Source organism: Dermacentor andersoni, chromosome 1, assembly GCF_023375885.2.
Source record: "Dermacentor andersoni chromosome 1, qqDerAnde1_hic_scaffold, whole genome shotgun sequence".
In the NCBI taxonomy this organism is placed as follows: domain Eukaryota; kingdom Metazoa; phylum Arthropoda; class Arachnida; order Ixodida; family Ixodidae; genus Dermacentor; species Dermacentor andersoni.
In genome coordinates, this window is record NC_092814.1 from 15,783,526 (window position 1) to 15,800,250 (window position 16,725).

The 16,725-nt window shown below is 44.9% G+C and overlaps 1 protein-coding gene across 6 annotated transcripts in view; it reads right to left on the minus strand.

The window, feature by feature from the left end:
- LOC126545894 (uncharacterized protein ZK1073.1) overlaps positions 1-16,725 on the minus strand; it is a 362,662-nt gene that overhangs the window by 25,685 nt on the left and 320,252 nt on the right. For 5 of the 6 annotated variants that reach the window (XM_050193938.3, XM_050193937.3, XM_050193935.3 and 2 more), the window contains one exon: positions 780-891. In XM_050193938.3, coding sequence (XP_050049895.2) covers positions 780-891 — 112 coding nt within the window. The remainder of the gene's footprint in view (positions 1-779; positions 892-16,725) is intronic. The other variant, XM_050193934.3, reaches the window with a different exon arrangement.

Genomic DNA, 16,725 nt, shown 5'->3' on the forward strand with positions numbered 1-16,725 from the left:
CTACATTGCTTCAATCCCAGCCGCATTAACTTCGACAGTCATTCTGAGATGGTTTACCGAAACTATTTTCAGCTCGCGCGCGAGAACTGTCCAAATTTTAGAGTTTAGCAGCGTTTTAATATTTTCCTGCCAGAATTAAAAATAACGGTACGTAAGAGATATTAAAGGCACTTTGCAGCCCGGTTAGTAAGTCGCACAGTATTCGCACAAAATATATTCAAAGAAACTCGCGGTAACAAGATACAAAGTAAAATTGGCAGAAAACGACAAGTTTTTAGCCTTTTAAAGTAAATTTTCTATTTCTTGTGTTACGCGCTGGTGAAGATATTAAATTTATTTTATTTTTATTAACAAATTTCTGCAAGATAGGTATAAAAAAGTATAAAAGCATAGGAAATTTTATTCATATTTTTAGACTGTCACAAAGTCGGAACATCATTGTGCGATTGCGCAAGTTGCATTTCCCGCTTTTTCTCAGTAAAGATTGCTTTTTTTCATGCTGAAACAAAGGCGTGCGCTGGGTAAGTCAGTCAGTAAATTTTATTAAAGAACAAGGTGTTCACGGGTAAGCTTGTGGTCAGGTGGCCACGAGCTCCTGGGCCCGGGACGAAAAATAAGATATGTGCTGATGCGTGCAGGCATTTCGCTATGTCATATAAAAAGTTCGCTGAAATCGAAACATAGTCGGGGACCCCTCCTTTTCTAAATACAGCCAGTCTAGCTTGATTGTCTCTCCTGTTAAGGTTTGCAACAATACACACATAAAAGTTATTGCGTACTTCATGTAAGACTCTACGTAGCGCTTCAGGTTCCGTGGGTTGATCTGCTTCTTCAGTTTCTCGGTGTAGTCCGAGATGAGGCGTTCCTTGTTGTCGACCATCTCCAGTTGCTGCGCGCGCAGAGGGAGCACATGCTATAAATTGGGCTATGAAGGCGCTTATCACAAGCGTCGTGGGAATATGAACAACGGCTGTGCAGACACACACAAGCGCTCGTGCTCTGTCTATACATTACCCGATGTTGAAAAAAAAATACCTGCTCTGCACAAGATTTTTATTTCATCTGCTCACTCATACCAACTACACAGTTAGTGTTTGTTTCGCTCCATGAACTTGATGCAAGTGAAATATTCTGAGTGCTTAGAAACATGAGAGTGAAAGGTTTCACGTGAGATGAGTTTTAATGGTTGCCTTTCTTTGACAAAACACATAAATTGGCCTACGTAGCTACTGTGAGATCAACTTTTCTTCCATGCGCGCCAAAAAATAAAATTGCAATAGAGCACATATAGAAGAACAAAATATCAGAAAATTCCCAAATTTCTTACGATAATCATGTACAGAGACATCCCAGGACAGACATTCCACTTCGTCCATAGGACATCCGAACGATGTCCTAATGTCCATGCACAATTTCGGACACAAATAGTTAATTCGGATTTAATGGCGGAAAAGTGCTGCGCCAGCTACAAGATATTAAGAAATCAAATGTTAAGGCAGCGAAAACTGCATTACGTTACAGTCTACGTAAAAACAGTTTCACCTAAAAAGTTGAACAAGTCAGTGAATGGCACGATCGCATTCTCTCCCAATGTCTTGGAATCTTCACATTGATAATGTTTGTTCATCCGCTTTGGGTGCAGCTTTGTGTCCTTAATCATAAACTTAAAACTGCTCCCACTAATGTTAAGCTGCTCTGCTCTTGTGCGGCCAAGACGGGAATATGCACGCGTTACATGGGATCCTCATACTAAGCGCAACATTGATTGTCTTGAAAGTATTCAGAGAAAGGCCGTAAGATTTGTTTTTAATACATTTGCAGCGTTAGACTCGCCTTCTGATTTAATGAAAGCAAATGGCATTCCCCTATTAGCGGTACGAAGACAAAAATTTAGATTAGAATTTCCTTCTGAACTCTTGGAAAACAAGCTAGCGCTAGATCCATCAACACATATTTGTAACCTTGAACTAGCAGGCCCACCCGACAGCACAATGAAAACTCCCTAACCCCATATTTTGCTCGCACAGACCTACTTAGGTTTTCTTATTTCCCGAGAACCATTAGTGAATGGAACTGCCTTATCAAAGCAAGTGATCATACTAAGAAATAACCTTTCTGAGCCTGTATCATTATTGCTTTTTTTGTTGCTGTTTCCTTTGTATTTATTTTGTATTTGGTATCGACCACCCTGTTTGGACTATGAGTGCACAGTAGCATATAAATAAAAAATAAATAAATAAACAAACAAACAAATAAATAAATAAATAAATAAATAAATATTGAGGTGGCGTGCAAAGGTATCTGCAAGTTATACAGATTCCGTAAAAATTTCCGTCTGTGTGTTTCAATATGTGGGCATGTCATAACAATGTGCATTACTGTAAGAAGTTAATGGCACCTATCGCAAGATTGCGGGTTTTCTTTTCGGAGTATAAAATTGTCTGTAAGATGTGTGTGTCATATCACCTCACAGAACTGTTGCTGGTGAGTGAACGATTTCCACTCGCCAAGCAGGGGTTTAGTTACATGTAACTTGTTACTTATGCTACAGTCCCATTCTTATTGCCATTTTGATGTCAGGGCCTTACGGATCGCTCGGATACTGTCTTTGTATAGAAGTGTGTGATTTATGGTTTGTTGCGATGCCATGGATGCGCATCTATCTGCTGCTTCATTCCCTGATATCCCAACATTGCTTGGGACGCGACAGAATCGGCTGGTTCTTCCGTATTTGTTATAAACCGCCATGTTTAAGATATCACCAAGGAGAGGTTCCCACGCGGAGTTTAAATTCAAAGCTCTGAGTGCACTCAATGAATCGTTATAAATGACCGCATTTTTCTGCTTGTCGGCGACAATTTTTTTTTGTACTGCCGTTCATAATTGCATAAACTTCAACGGTAAGGACTGATGGAAAACGATGTATCCGATTACTGTTTTCAAAATTTTTTTGTTACGGTTACCCACGTATTCGTGTGTTTTAGAACTATCTGTGTAAAAGCGTGTTACATTTATATTTGTCTTGGATAGCGCGGAACTCGTGCATTATGTGTTCTTGTGAGGTGTCTTTTTTCTTTAGATGTGTTAGTGTCTAGCCACATGGCTGTGTAATATTGCACCATGAGGTCAGTCATTGTGGCCTCTCAGCAACCTGCATGACCTCATAAGGAATATATCTGACAGTATTCCTCGTGTTGTAAGACAAGTGGCGGAATCATGTTCGGTTTATTTGTGTAGTGCAACCGTAACTTACATTGTGTTACGATGTTGTAGCATATACGCTGTGGTGATGACCGAATCCTCAGTACATAGGAAAGAATAAGTAGTGCTCTGCGGTGTTGCCTGGAAGGCTCATTGCTGTCAACGTATAAACTTTGCAGAGGCGATGTTCTGTAGGCACCACTCGCCAGTCCCAGGCCGCCATATTAATTGAATCAAGTCGTTTAATGTAAGACTGCCTAGGTGCACCATAGACTAAACTACATGGTACACAGTACCATTTACGTAAAATGCACGTAGTAGGCATGTTCGGTCAGATCCCCGGTGCTTGTGTGATAAGACTTTAAGAATGTTTAGTGCTCTATTTGTCTTAGTTATTGCTGTGTTAACGTGGGTCAAGAAGTTCAATTTTGTGCATGAAGTTACACCTAAAAATTTATATTCTTGTTTAACCAGCCATGTTGTATCGTTCAATTTCAGAACTGGATCGCAGCGCAGCCCTCGTTTCTAGGAAAACAGAACTGTAACAGTTTTTGGGGCCGAGAAGCCGAAAGCATTTTTCACAGCCCATTGTGTGAGATTATTTATTGTTATTTGTAGTTGTCTTTCGCAGGTTGATACATTTAAGGCGCTTTTAATCGTCAACGTATATTCAACGCATAACAGAGGATGGAATGATTTTATTAACACAGTTAATTTTGACTATGAAAAGTGTGCTGGGAATACAACTTTGTGGAACACCATTCTCTTGCGTAAATTTACGTGAAAGTATTTGCCTAGAGGTACCTGAAATGTTCTACTTGACATGAAGTCAGATAGGCAGTTTAGCATTCTGCCACGAATCCCCTAGTACTAGTAATTCCATACAGCTACGTCGTATCATAAGTTTCTCTATATCAAAGAAAACCGCGAGACAGTGTTGTTTGAGCAGAAACGCATCTCGTATTTCGTGTTTTAGTCGGACGAGATGGTCATAGGTGGAGCAGCCCTTTTTGTACCCGTACTGGTGCGTGTTTATTCAGCCTGTTTCGTATATAAGCGATTTTGGACCAGAAAAGGCGCGGCGGCCGTCGCTTGAGCAAGCCTCCTTCCCAATACCAGCTTTCTGAGCGGCAACCAATGGCGGAGCGCCTTGAGCAGTGACGTTAAGATCACGTGGCAGGGGCGTGCTTCAAGCCCACATCGTGGAAATATACGAACCAACCCATTCATTTTTTTCCACGTGGCTAATTCTGTGTGCGTGTACTTAACAAGACTTTCAAGCTGTTGCTTATAAAAAGCTAAAAGAGACATAAATTTGAAAAAAAATAGGTTGTACGTATGCACCGTGCGACATACAGTGTTTTTATTTTTTGCAAGGTTTACAAGCACGAAAGTGTAGCACCAAATTAATACACCGATCAAAGCTGCAGCTCAAGCGCGCCAAAACATGGAAATGTGGAGCAAGGCGCAGCTCTTGAAGACCGCTAAAATCCGCGGCTCATGGGCGCTTTACGCAAGCAACCCTGTGCATCACAGTGGCATGCGTCGCGCCAGAACGAATCATGTGAAACGACGCTGCGTCTACGCGCCGCGCTGCTGCTAAGCTGCCGCTATGTCGCTTGCACGTAAAACAGGCTTTAGACGTCTTGATTCAAGGATGAAAGTGATTCTTGTCTATAATGCGCTCATATGATTTCTCTAGACAACTTGTTAGTGCAATGGGTCTGTAGCTGCTTGGGGATGTTGCGGGTGTACCAGATTTTAGAAGTGGCCCAACCACTGCGTTTTTCCAATCTGTAGGCACTATCCCAGATTCCCATATTTTGTTCATAAACTGAAGGAGTGCACGAAGGAGTGAATGAGTCAGGGAGCTGCAATTCCCACCGGAGTGGCTTAGTGCCTAAGGTTGGTGGTGATGGTAAGAGTTTGATAACTGCGGGTAAGTGATCGCTACCTTATGACGTGTCGAGGGCTTCCAATTTAATATAATTATTCAGAGATGGTGAGCCAAAAGGTAAATCTAAACAACTAAAAGTGCGGGAAGCCGGTTAAAAGCAGGTCGACGCACCTGAGTTTAGAAGGCAGATATCATTGGACAGAATAAAATCTTCAATGGGCTGCCCTGTTTGGTCAGTTCTGACACTGCCCTAAAGAGTACAATGGGCATTAAAATCTTCCACCAAAACAAATGACTGCGGTAATTGTTCTGCTAAATTTTCTAAGTGTTTAGTAGTACAATGGGCTAGGGTGAAATATACAGTGAACAAATGGTGATGGTTTTGTGGGACAGAATGGTAACTGCTACAGCCTCGAAAGATGTATTCAGTTAGATATTTCGGGTAGGGGTACCGCCCTGCACGACTACAGCGATTCCTCCTGACAAGCGGCTGGAATATTCGCGGTGTTTTTGGACAACGGTAAAACCTTTGAGCATATGATATTTTTTTCGACCGAAGTTCATTTCCTGAAGACACACTGCCACTGGCTATAAATTGTTGATGTCCTTGATGTCACCTAGTGTACAATGAAACTCACGGTTATAAAATGAAGAACGTACTTATGTTTGTGAACTGAAAAATTAAAGGTGACATGCTTTAGGGAGCAGTACTCATTTCATGGGCAATAACCATTCAGGTTACTTGTCCCCTTTTCGGCGCAGTTAAAAGGAGCTTGTCCTTAGAGCGTTCAAAAGAACGCTGTTGCTTTGGCGTCGGTGCCTCCAGGGTATTGGCGTCGCCCTCCATCGCCTTCATTGAGGCGCTGCATGATCGAGAGCCAGGCGCCGAGACACGCGTCTCGGGCCTTGGCCTTCGGTTTAGCCTTGGGACCTGCGGAACAGCCGTCTGCAGGGCCGTCTTGGATGATGGTGGAGCAGCACTGGCTGCTGCCACCCAGGGGACGGATGGAGTTGCTAAGGGACCACTGATTCTGACCCCTGCAGGCCCCTGAAACCGATGTGGTGCTGCCCCCTGCCGCGCCACATTGGCAAAGCTTAATTGAGGTAAGAGTAGGTAAGAGTCTTCCTCGCTTCCAAAAATATCTTCTCCTTTACTGAGCGGGCAATTACTTCCTTCTCCTTCTTCCAACAGGGACATGATCCTGAATTCGCTACATTATCCCTTTTGCAGTTTACACAGCGTGGGGGAGCGTTATAGTTTTCAGACAGATGGATGTTGGCACTGCCCTTCACACATGTTTCTTTGCCTCTACACGATTATGATGCATGGCCGAACCTCTGGCACTTGAAGCACCGACTTTGGTTCGGTATGTATGGTCTGACAGTGATCTTTAGGTATCACGCGTCGAGAGAGTTGGGGAGGATGGTAAGAATCACATGTTTAGTGGGGAGTTGTTCATCATCTCTTCAGATTGATATTCTTTGAACTTTGATCACATTTTGTTCTTGGAACCCCTCGAGGAGTTCCTCGTCGCTCAAGCTGAGAAAATCTTCCTCCGAGATAACGCCCCTGCAGGTGTTTACAGAGCGATAAGGAGAAATCGTGACTGATTACGAATACTGGCGAGATCGAACAGGTTTTGCACTTGTTCATTCTTTCTCAATTGGATGAAGAAGTCTGCGCTGGTGATTTTCGAGGCTTTGTATTCTTTACCAATTTTTCTATGAGGCATTCAGCAACCAAGAAAGGGGATAGCTTATGCATACTTGTTCCTTCATTATGCAAGGCGTGGTATCGTGGGAAGATGTCCAGGTCGGTTCGAAGGGTAAATCGAAAAGGTGCATTGGTGCGTCCTCTTTTCTGAGGCCGATCTGGAAGTCAGGGGAACGCTTCTGCCACAACATGGTTTCAACACGGCAGCCACCCACCACCGAGCCCAAGAAGGGGACCTTTCAGATTCTAAGAAACCTGCAGACGCCAGCTATACACCGTCACTATAACGAAATGTATATACCCAAGACCGAATATATTACACACGGTTAACCCTTGCCGCCTGGAAAGTCGGAAGTAAGAAGAAGTGAGTAGAAGACAGGAAAGATTGAAAGCGAGAGAGAAAGAAAAAAGATTGAAGAGGGCAACAAAAGGCGACTGCCGATTTCCCCCAGGTGGGTCTGTCTGGAGCTCCCATCTACGTGAAGCAGAGGCCAAATAAGTGTGTTGCTTTCCCCGGGAGGCCTTAAAGGTCCAAGGACCCCGCATCGGCTCAACCCCCCCTCCCCCCAGGATCCGCCTTTCCTCAGACACGGCTCAGCCACGCACGGCTACTCGCGGGAGGTTAAGACCTTCGTGTGCTCGGGTGCTGACACGCCTACTGACACAGACGCCCCTGCAGGGTCGGATACAAATAGGTCATCCGTTGGTGGACCAGTTTAGATATGCTACCACGGATGTCCCACATGGACCTTTTTTGACATATAGGTGAATATTTGCCCTCCAAATGAGGCTTTGCCTTTGAGTTTCCTTGTAACAGAAATGTTTTCGGGCATGAAAATAAATGTTCGAATTATAATCCAAAGATATCATGTCTGTAGCTTGTGTGTACGTCGTACTTTAATAATTTTATGACACATTTCACTCTGAAAACTTCAATTAATTCAATATGACACTTGCACTTGGCGAAACGCCTAAAAGATTGAGGGGTATGCTGCACATCCGCAAAGCTGACGTGCGCAAACAATAGAGAGTTTTAAGCTAGGGACGCAAGCCACACCCAAACATTGGGGGATGCAACTCTATTGTGTCTCCTCCACGCTCTTCTGTTCTTCTTTTCGGTTCTTTGGGTTCTCTAACCTAAAACTATCTAATTTATTTGTTCTCGATGCTTGCGGTCTCTGCTCGCTGCATGTCACACAGGGTGTGCTGCGACCGTAATGAACACTACGCCAAAAACTGGAAGAAGCGCTGGCATATGGCGTCTGGCAAGGGGTGCCAAAGAAAGTGCGGCCAAGTGGTCATGTGAGGGTCACCCTTGGATGTATTTGACACACCCCTAGGATATAAATGTCCGGGATACGGATGTCTATAGGATATGCTTGGGACGTCATTGTTGACACTGGGAAGTCAGCCGCTGTTCTTCACTCTCGAGAAAATACAAACAGGCCAAATGTAAATCACTGAGTAAATTTAGAGAAGCTCCTGAAACAGCGATGTCCCACTTTACAATATTCCTGCTTCTTTTAAGTAAAGTCACAAATTTTTATAGTACATCTATGCTTATGTAGGCCGTACGAGATGCCTGAAATGCTACGTAGCTCAGGACGTATTTAAGAGGAAGCTTAAGGCTGGATCCATCACCGATGCCACCTATTCAAATACATTTAACAGGCAGAAACACTCTTTTTAGGTAACTACTGGGCCAATATTTATGAAATTTGCAGCATTTACAAAAGAAAGTTAAATTCTAAAGACTATTGGAAACTGAATTCCGATTTATTGGCTGAACTTCTAATAAAGCATTTAAAAAATGCGTAAGTTCCGAAAAAAAAAAAAAACAGAAGCACGACGTTTACAAATTAATAGCTCTGCACCAAGAACAGGTATCGCATTTCTGTAAACTGCAACCGTTAGAGCGTCCAAAGCGGACAAATTTGATTTGTCAATTAATTTCTTACCTGAATTTGTTACATTGTTTACAAGCGTTTCGCAAAAGTTCTAGTCACATATTAGTGGTCCATTTGACAGCCATATATGACATGTCAATTTTGTTCCCTTTAGATGTACTATTAGTTGCAATTTACTGAATTCTGATAGCATTTTTCATTTCCGAGTTACAGGGTCACAAACATGATAGTTTTTTTATGAAAGCTTGCGATTTCTGCCAATTTTTATTAAAAACTTGACAAGGTAAATCGAAAATTCACAACCAACATGTACTAGATTATTACTTTTTCTTTTAAATTCAACAGATATCATGTTTGATCGACTGGTTGCCGAGAAAAACGATTTCTCCTTTTCCATGTATTTAGATAGGAGACCCCGAGCTAAAGCTTCCTTTTAAACAAAGTTAACCCCGTTTACATAGTTTAACGGAGCCGAGAACAAGTACAGACAGCGGTGACGAACCTTAAATGTCAAGAAAATTCAGTTCTAAAAGTTATATATCGCCTTATTGTTCACTTTAAATTTTGCAAGCTTGGACTACCGATCTAATCAAAAGTGAAAAGTTAGGAGCTTTTCGTACACTCATGAGATTCCAATTATGAATCCACTAGGGCCAACCTTCGCTTTAAAGCCCCGATGTTTTCTTGCAATTCGGAGCACTGAACGTTGAAAGCAGTGCGTTTTCCGTTCAGTTTATTAGATGAAGATGTGTGTTTACAGGGCAAATTCTTGTACAAAATATTTTAAAGCCATAAACGCGACACTATGCAGCTTTTAGTTTGAACAAACATCAGCCTTCACATCGAAGGTCCATGTCGTGCGAGACTAATTTTCATTGGCTGAGCGTACGGATCCGCTCTGTCATACGGATCTGCTCTGTCATAGCACACGCTGCTTTCGTCATGCACCATTCTGGAGCAGCAGTTGTCGATAGACGAAGATCCACAGCATACAAAAAGGTACACAGACCACCGAGGGCGATTGCCTGTGTGGCCGAACGCATCTAGGAAGCTATTCGCTTTAATAAAGGAATGGTGCGCTTGGAGGCGCGCACTTGTTGCAGTGAGCATATTTGAGTTGGTGTTTCATTGCGCGACTCGGTAGAGAAGAGAACCGCTTTCAGCACATCTGTAGCCCTGGTCTAGAATAGAATAAGAATAGAGACGCCAAAGAACTGAATAACAATAGGCTCCTTAGCTTGCTTTCAATATTTAAAATATTCACCAATTTCCAATAGAATCAGAGCAATACTTGACTTCAAAGAACCAAAAGAACACGCTGGCTTCAGGAAGAGATATTGTACAATAGATTACGTCCATGTACTAAACCAGGTAATTGAGAAATCTGCGGAATACAATCAATTTCTATAAATGGCTCTCATAGATTATGAAAAGACAGTTGATACAGTAGAGATACCAGCAGCCATGGAGGCATAGTGTAATCAAGGAATAAAGAAGTCACACGTGAATATCTTCGGAAATATGTAGAAGATTTCCATAGCCACCTTGTTTAAAATAGCCAGGATGCAAAAGCCCAGGAGTGAGGATGAAGGTGGAATGCCTCAGCAAAATTTGTTTTGCAGATGACTTTGTCCTTCTCAGGCATACTGGGGACATATTACAACAAATTATTGAGGACCCTAACGGAGAAGGTCCCGAGTTTGGTTGAAGATTCATATGCAGAAGACAAGGGTAATATTCAGTAGTGTGGCAAAAGGAACAAGAATTCATATTTGCCAGTCCGCCTCTAGAATTTGTGCAGGGGTAAGTTTGTCTAGGTCACTTACTCACAGGGAGCCCTGATCATGAGAAGGAAATCTACAGAACAATAAAGACTGGTTGCAGTGTATATGGCAGATTTTACCAAATCTTGACTTCAACCTTACTGCTTTCGTTGAAAAGTGTACAATTATTGTATTCTACTGGTGTTAACATATCGGACAGAAACTTGGAGGTTAACAGAGAATCTCGAGAACAAGTCAAGGAGCGCACAAAAAGCGGTGGAATTAAAAATGTTAAGAGTAACATTAAGAGACTTGAACAAAGCGGTGTGGATCAGAGAACAGATGGGGATATCCGACATTCTAATTGACATGCGAGAGTTTTAGTTTGTCCGGTTACCGCAGGCGGCGTTTTACCGAAGCACATGAGCGGCCGCCTGGTGGCGCATAGCACTGCAGCAACCAAGGGTCGTTGATGGTTGCAGAGGCGTAAGTGTGTCACAATTCTGTGCTGCCAAAAGTTTATATCAGCAGTGAAGTAGATTATACTTCGTTGACGCTATGTTAGCTCCGTGTTTGTGTGGTTCAGCTCTGCCCCAAGAGGTAACAGGGCACCTGTCAAACCGCTCAAGTTTACGCCTCCCGTCCATCTGGTAAAACGCACAGTCCGCCCGCATTTACCCACTCGCCGGGCAACACACTCTATTAGGACAAAAAAAAAAAAAAATGGAGCGGGCAAGGCCATGTGATGCGTAACATAAATATCGGCAAACCATTTAAGCTACAGAATGAGTGCCAAGAAAGGGCAGCGCAATCGAGGAAGGCCCAAAATTAGATGGGGTGATAAAACCAGAAAATTTGCAGGCACAACTTGGAGTCAGGAAGCGCAAGACAGGGAGAAGTGGTAATCGCTGGGAGAGGCCTTCGTCCTGCACTGCACACAACAGATAGCACATGAGGGCAAAAAACTACATTCATCATATGCGTGTTGACTTTAGTAGCCGGCGACTTCCATCACTTTCAGGTGTGCTCGTGCGCAACTGCACCAGCTATTGAAAGAGATCTATTAGTTGGGGTATGGCGATGAACGCGCCTAGGGTGGCTTCGTACAGACACTATCAAGCACTAAACAAGGATTCAAAAATTCAAGTACCCTGGATTTCTAAACACGCCGGAAACTCGGTTGTGGGAAAGCACGTTTCCTTTGCCTCGGCGCCTTTGTAATTTGGAGGATGCTTAAGCTTCGTCGTTAAGAGTGTGACGCGATAGCATTCAAAGATCCCTGACTGCTTCTCACGCTTCCCGGCAACTACAGCTTATTAACCCTCGTGTTTACAGAGAAACGCTGGCGCCAAACGCTATTCACGGAGGCCTGCTTTCTTATAGAAACACGGCCTCTCTTGTGGACAGACCCCGAAGGTGGAGCGCAGCCGCGCAAAGATTACATTACCTTCAGGTTTCTTTTATTGTTTCGCGCGTAAGAGGCATGCACTGTCGGCGTTTTCTTTCAAGACAGGTGTTTTTGGGCTGTCATCCTTAAAATTCCGAGAAATAACTTTGTCAAGAATGTAACACAAGGTATGAGCAATATTGTGATAGAAAGGTGCGGCAATATAACCCGCATATACCGCAAGTCATATAGCAAGGCGTGATATATACCCAAATACACACGGGAATTTTCGCTCACTGGAAAGCCGGCGCCGGACGCCGACACCAGATTTTCTTCGACACGGGGCGCTTAATGCTACCGCGTCAAAATGGGCGAGGTAGCAAAAGGCTATTCATACAAATAAGCTCAAGCACGTCTCTTTGCCTCGGCGCATTTGTATCGAAAGTTCAAGTCGAACCACCGCCTACGAAAACAGGCGAAAGAGCTAAAGAAGGCTATTGGTACAACCATGCTAAAGCACTGAACAGGGCATTCGTATCAAGGCTCCCATACGCGCCCGGAGACTCGGTTGCATGAAAGCACGTCTCTTTGCCTCGGCGCATTTGTATCGAAAGTTCAAGTCGAACCATCGCCTACGAAAACAGGCGAAAGAGCTAAAGAAGGCTATTGGTACAACCATGCTAAAGCACTGAACAGGGCATTCGTATCAAGGCTCCCATACGCACCCGGATACTCGGTTGCGTGAAAGCACGTCTCTTTGCCTCGGCACCTTTGTATAGAAAGTTGAAGTCGAACCATCGCCTACGAAAACAGGCGGAGGAGCTAAAGAAGGCTATTGGTACAACCATGCTCAAGCACTTTACAGGGCATTCATATCAAGGCTCCCATACGCACCAGGAGACTCGGTTGCGTGAAAGCACGTCTCTTTGCCTCGGCGCATTTGTATCGAAAGTTCAAGTCGAACCATCGCCTACGAAAACAGGCGAAAGAGCTAAAGAAGGCTATTGGTACAACCATGCTAAAGCACTGAACAGGGCATTCGTATCAAGGCTCCCATACGCACCCGGAGACTCGGTTGCATGAAAGCACGTCTCTTTGCCTCGGCGCATTTGTATCGAAAGTTCAAGTCGAACCACCGCCTACGAAAACAGGCGAAAGAGCTAAAGAAGGCTATTGGTACAACCATGCTAAAGCACTGAACAGGGCATTCGTATCAAGGCTCCCATACGCGCCCGGAGACTCGGTTGCATGAAAGCACGTCTCTTTGCCTCGGCGCATTTGTATCGAAAGTTCAAGTCGAACCATCGCCTACGAAAACAGGCGAAAGAGCTAAAGAAGGCTATTGGTACAACCATGCTAAAGCACTGAACAGGGCATTCGTATCAAGGCTCCCATACGCACCCGGATACTCGGTTGCGTGAAAGCACGTCTCTTTGCCTCGGCACCTTTGTATAGAAAGTTGAAGTCGAACCATCGCCTACGAAAACAGGCGGAGGAGCTAAAGAAGGCTATTGGTACAACCATGCTCAAGCACTTTACAGGGCATTCATATCAAGGCTCCCATACGCACCAGGAGACTCGGTTGCGTGAAAGCACGTCTCTTTGCCTCGGCGCATTTGTATCGAAAGTTCAAGTCGAACCATCGCCTACGAAAACAGGCGAAAGAGCTAAAGAAGGCTATTGGTACAACCATGCTAAAGCACTGAACAGGGCATTCGTATCAAGGCTCCCATACGCACCCGGAGACTCGGTTGCGTGAAAGCACGTCTCTTTGCCTCGGCACCTTTGTATAGAAAATTGAAGTCGAACCATCGCCTACGAAAACAGGCGAAAGAGCTAAAGAAGGCTATTGGTACAACCATGCTCAAGCACTTTACAGGGCATTCGTATCAAGGCTCCCATACGCACCAGGAGACACGGTTGCATGAAAGCACGTCTCTTTGCCTCAGCGCATTTGTATCGAAAGTTCAAGTCGAACCATCGCCTACGAAAACAGGCGAAAGAGCTAAAGAAGGCTATTGGTACAACCATGCTAAAGCACTGAACAGGGCATTCGTATCAAGGCTCCCATACGCACCCGGAGACTCGGTTGCGTGAAAGCACGTCTATTTGCCTCGGCGCATTTGTATCGAAAGTTGAAGTCGAACCATCGCCTACGAAAACAGGCGAAAGAGCTAAAGAAGGCTATTGGTACAACCATGCTAAAGCACTGAATAGGGCATTCGTATCAAGGCTCCCATACGCACCAGGAGACTCGGTTGCGTGAAAGCACGTCTCTTTGCCTCGGCGCATTTGTATCGAAAGTTGAAGTCGAACCATCGCCTACGAAAACAGGCGAAAGAGCTAAAGAAGGATATTCGTACAAACATGCTAAAGCACTGAACAGGGCATTCGTATCAAGGCTCCCATACGCACCCGGAGACTCGGTTGCGTGAAAGCACGTCTCTTTGCCTCGGCACCTTTGTATAGAACGTTGAAGTCGAACCATCGCCTACGAAAACAGGCGGAAGAGCTAAAGAAGGCTATTGGTACAACCATGCTAAAGCACTGAACAGGGCATTCGTATCAAGGCTCCCATACGCACCAGGAGACTCGGTTGCGTGAAAGCACGTCTCTTTGCCTCGGCGCATTTGTATCGAAAGTTCAAGTCGAACCATCGCCTAAGAAAACAGGCGAAAGAGCCAAAGAAGGCTATTGGTACAACCATGCTAAAGCACTGAACAGGGCATTCGTATCAAGGCTCCCATACGCACCCGGAGACTCGGTTGCGTGAAAGCACGTCTCTTTGCCTCGGCGCATTTGTATCGAAAGTTCAAGTCGAACTATAGCCTACGAAAACTGGCGAAAGAGCTAAAGAAGGCTATTGGTACAACCATGCTAAAGCACTGAACAGGGCATTCGTATCAAGGCTCCCATACGCACCCGGAGACTCGGTTGCGTGTAAGCACGTCTCTTTGCCTCGGCACCTCTGTATAGAAAGTTGAAGTCGAACCATCGCCTACGAAAACAGGCGAAAGAGCTAAAGAAGGCTATTGGTACAACCATGCTAAAGCACTGAACAGGGCATTCGTATCAAGGCTCCCATACGCACCCGGAGACTCGGTTGCGTGAAAGCACGTCTCTTTGCCTCGGCGCATTTGTATCGAAAGTTCAAGTCGAACCATCGCCTACGAAACCGGCGAAAGAGCTAAAGAAGGCTATTGGTACAACCATGCTCAAGCACTTTACAGGGCATTCGTATCAAGGCTCCCATACGCGCCTGGAGACTCGGTTGCATGAAAGCACGTCTCTTTGCCTCGGCGCATTTGTATCGAAAGTTCAAGTCGAACCATCGCCTACGAAAACAGGCGAAAGAGCTAAAGAAGGCTATTGGTACAACCATGCTAAAGCACTGAACAGGGCATTCATATCAAGGCTCCCATACGCACCCGGAGACTCGGTTGCGTGAAAGCACGTCTCTTTGCCTCGGCACCTTTGTATCGAAAGTTCAAGTCGAACCATCGCCTACGAAAACAGGCGAAAGAGCTAAAGAAGGCTATTGGTACAACCATGCTAAAGCACTGAACAGGGCATTCGTATCAAGGCTCCCATACGCACCCGGAGACTCGGTTGCGTGAAAGCACGTCTCTTTGCCTCGGCACCTTTGTATAGAAAGTTGAAGTCGAACCATCGCCTACGAAAACAGGCGAAAGAGCTAAAGAAGGCTATTGGTACAACCATGCTCAAGCACTTTACAGGGCATTCGTATCAAGGCTCCCATACGCACCCGGAGACTCGGTTGCGTGAAAGCACGTCTCTTTGCCTCGGCGCATTTGTATCGAAAGTTCAAGTCGAACCATCGCCTACGAAACCGGCGAAAGAGCTAAAGAAGGCTATTGGTACAACCATGCTCAAGCACTTTACAGGGCATTCGTATCAAGGCTCCCATACGCGCCTGGAGACTCGGTTGCATGAAAGCACGTCTCTTTGCCTCGGCGCATTTGTATCGAAAGTTCAAGTCGAACCATCGCCTACGAAAACAGGCGAAAGAGCTAAAGAAGGCTATTGGTACAACCATGCTAAAGCACTGAACAAGGCATTCGTATCAAGGCTCCCATACGCACCCGGAGACTCGGTTGCGTGAAAGCACGTCTCTTTGCCTCGGCACCTTTGTATAGAAAGTTGAAGTCGAACCATCGCCTACGAAAACAGGCGAAAGAGCTAAAGAAGGCTATTGGTACAACCATGCTCAAGCACTTTACAGGGCATTCGTATCAAGGCTCCCACACGCACCAGGAGACACGGTTGCATGAAAGCACGTCTCTTTGCCTCAGCGCATTTGTATCGAAAGTTCAAGTCGAACCATCGCCTACGAAAACAGGCGAAAGAGCTAAAGAAGGCTATTGGTACAACCATGCTAAAGCACTGAACAGGGCATTCGTATCAAGGCTCCCATACGCACCCGGAGACTCGGTTGCGTTAAAGCACGTCTATTTGCCTCGGCGCATTTGTATCGAAAGTTGAAGTCGAACCATCGCCTACGAAAACAGGCGAAAGAGCTAAAGAAGGCTATTGGTACAAACATGCTAAAGCACTGAATAGGGCATTCGTATCAAGGCTCCCATACGCACCAGGAGACTCGGTTGCGTGAAAGCAGGTCTCTTTGCCTCGGCGCATTTGTATCGAAAGTTGAAGTCGAACCATCGCCTACGAAAACAGGCGAAAGAGCTAAAGAAGGATATTCGTACAAACATGCTAAAGCACTGAACAGGGCATTCGTATCAAGGCTCCCATACGCACCCGGAGACTCGGTTGCGTGAAAGCACGTCTCTTTGCCTCGGCACCTTTGTATAGAACGTTGAAGTCGAACCATCGCC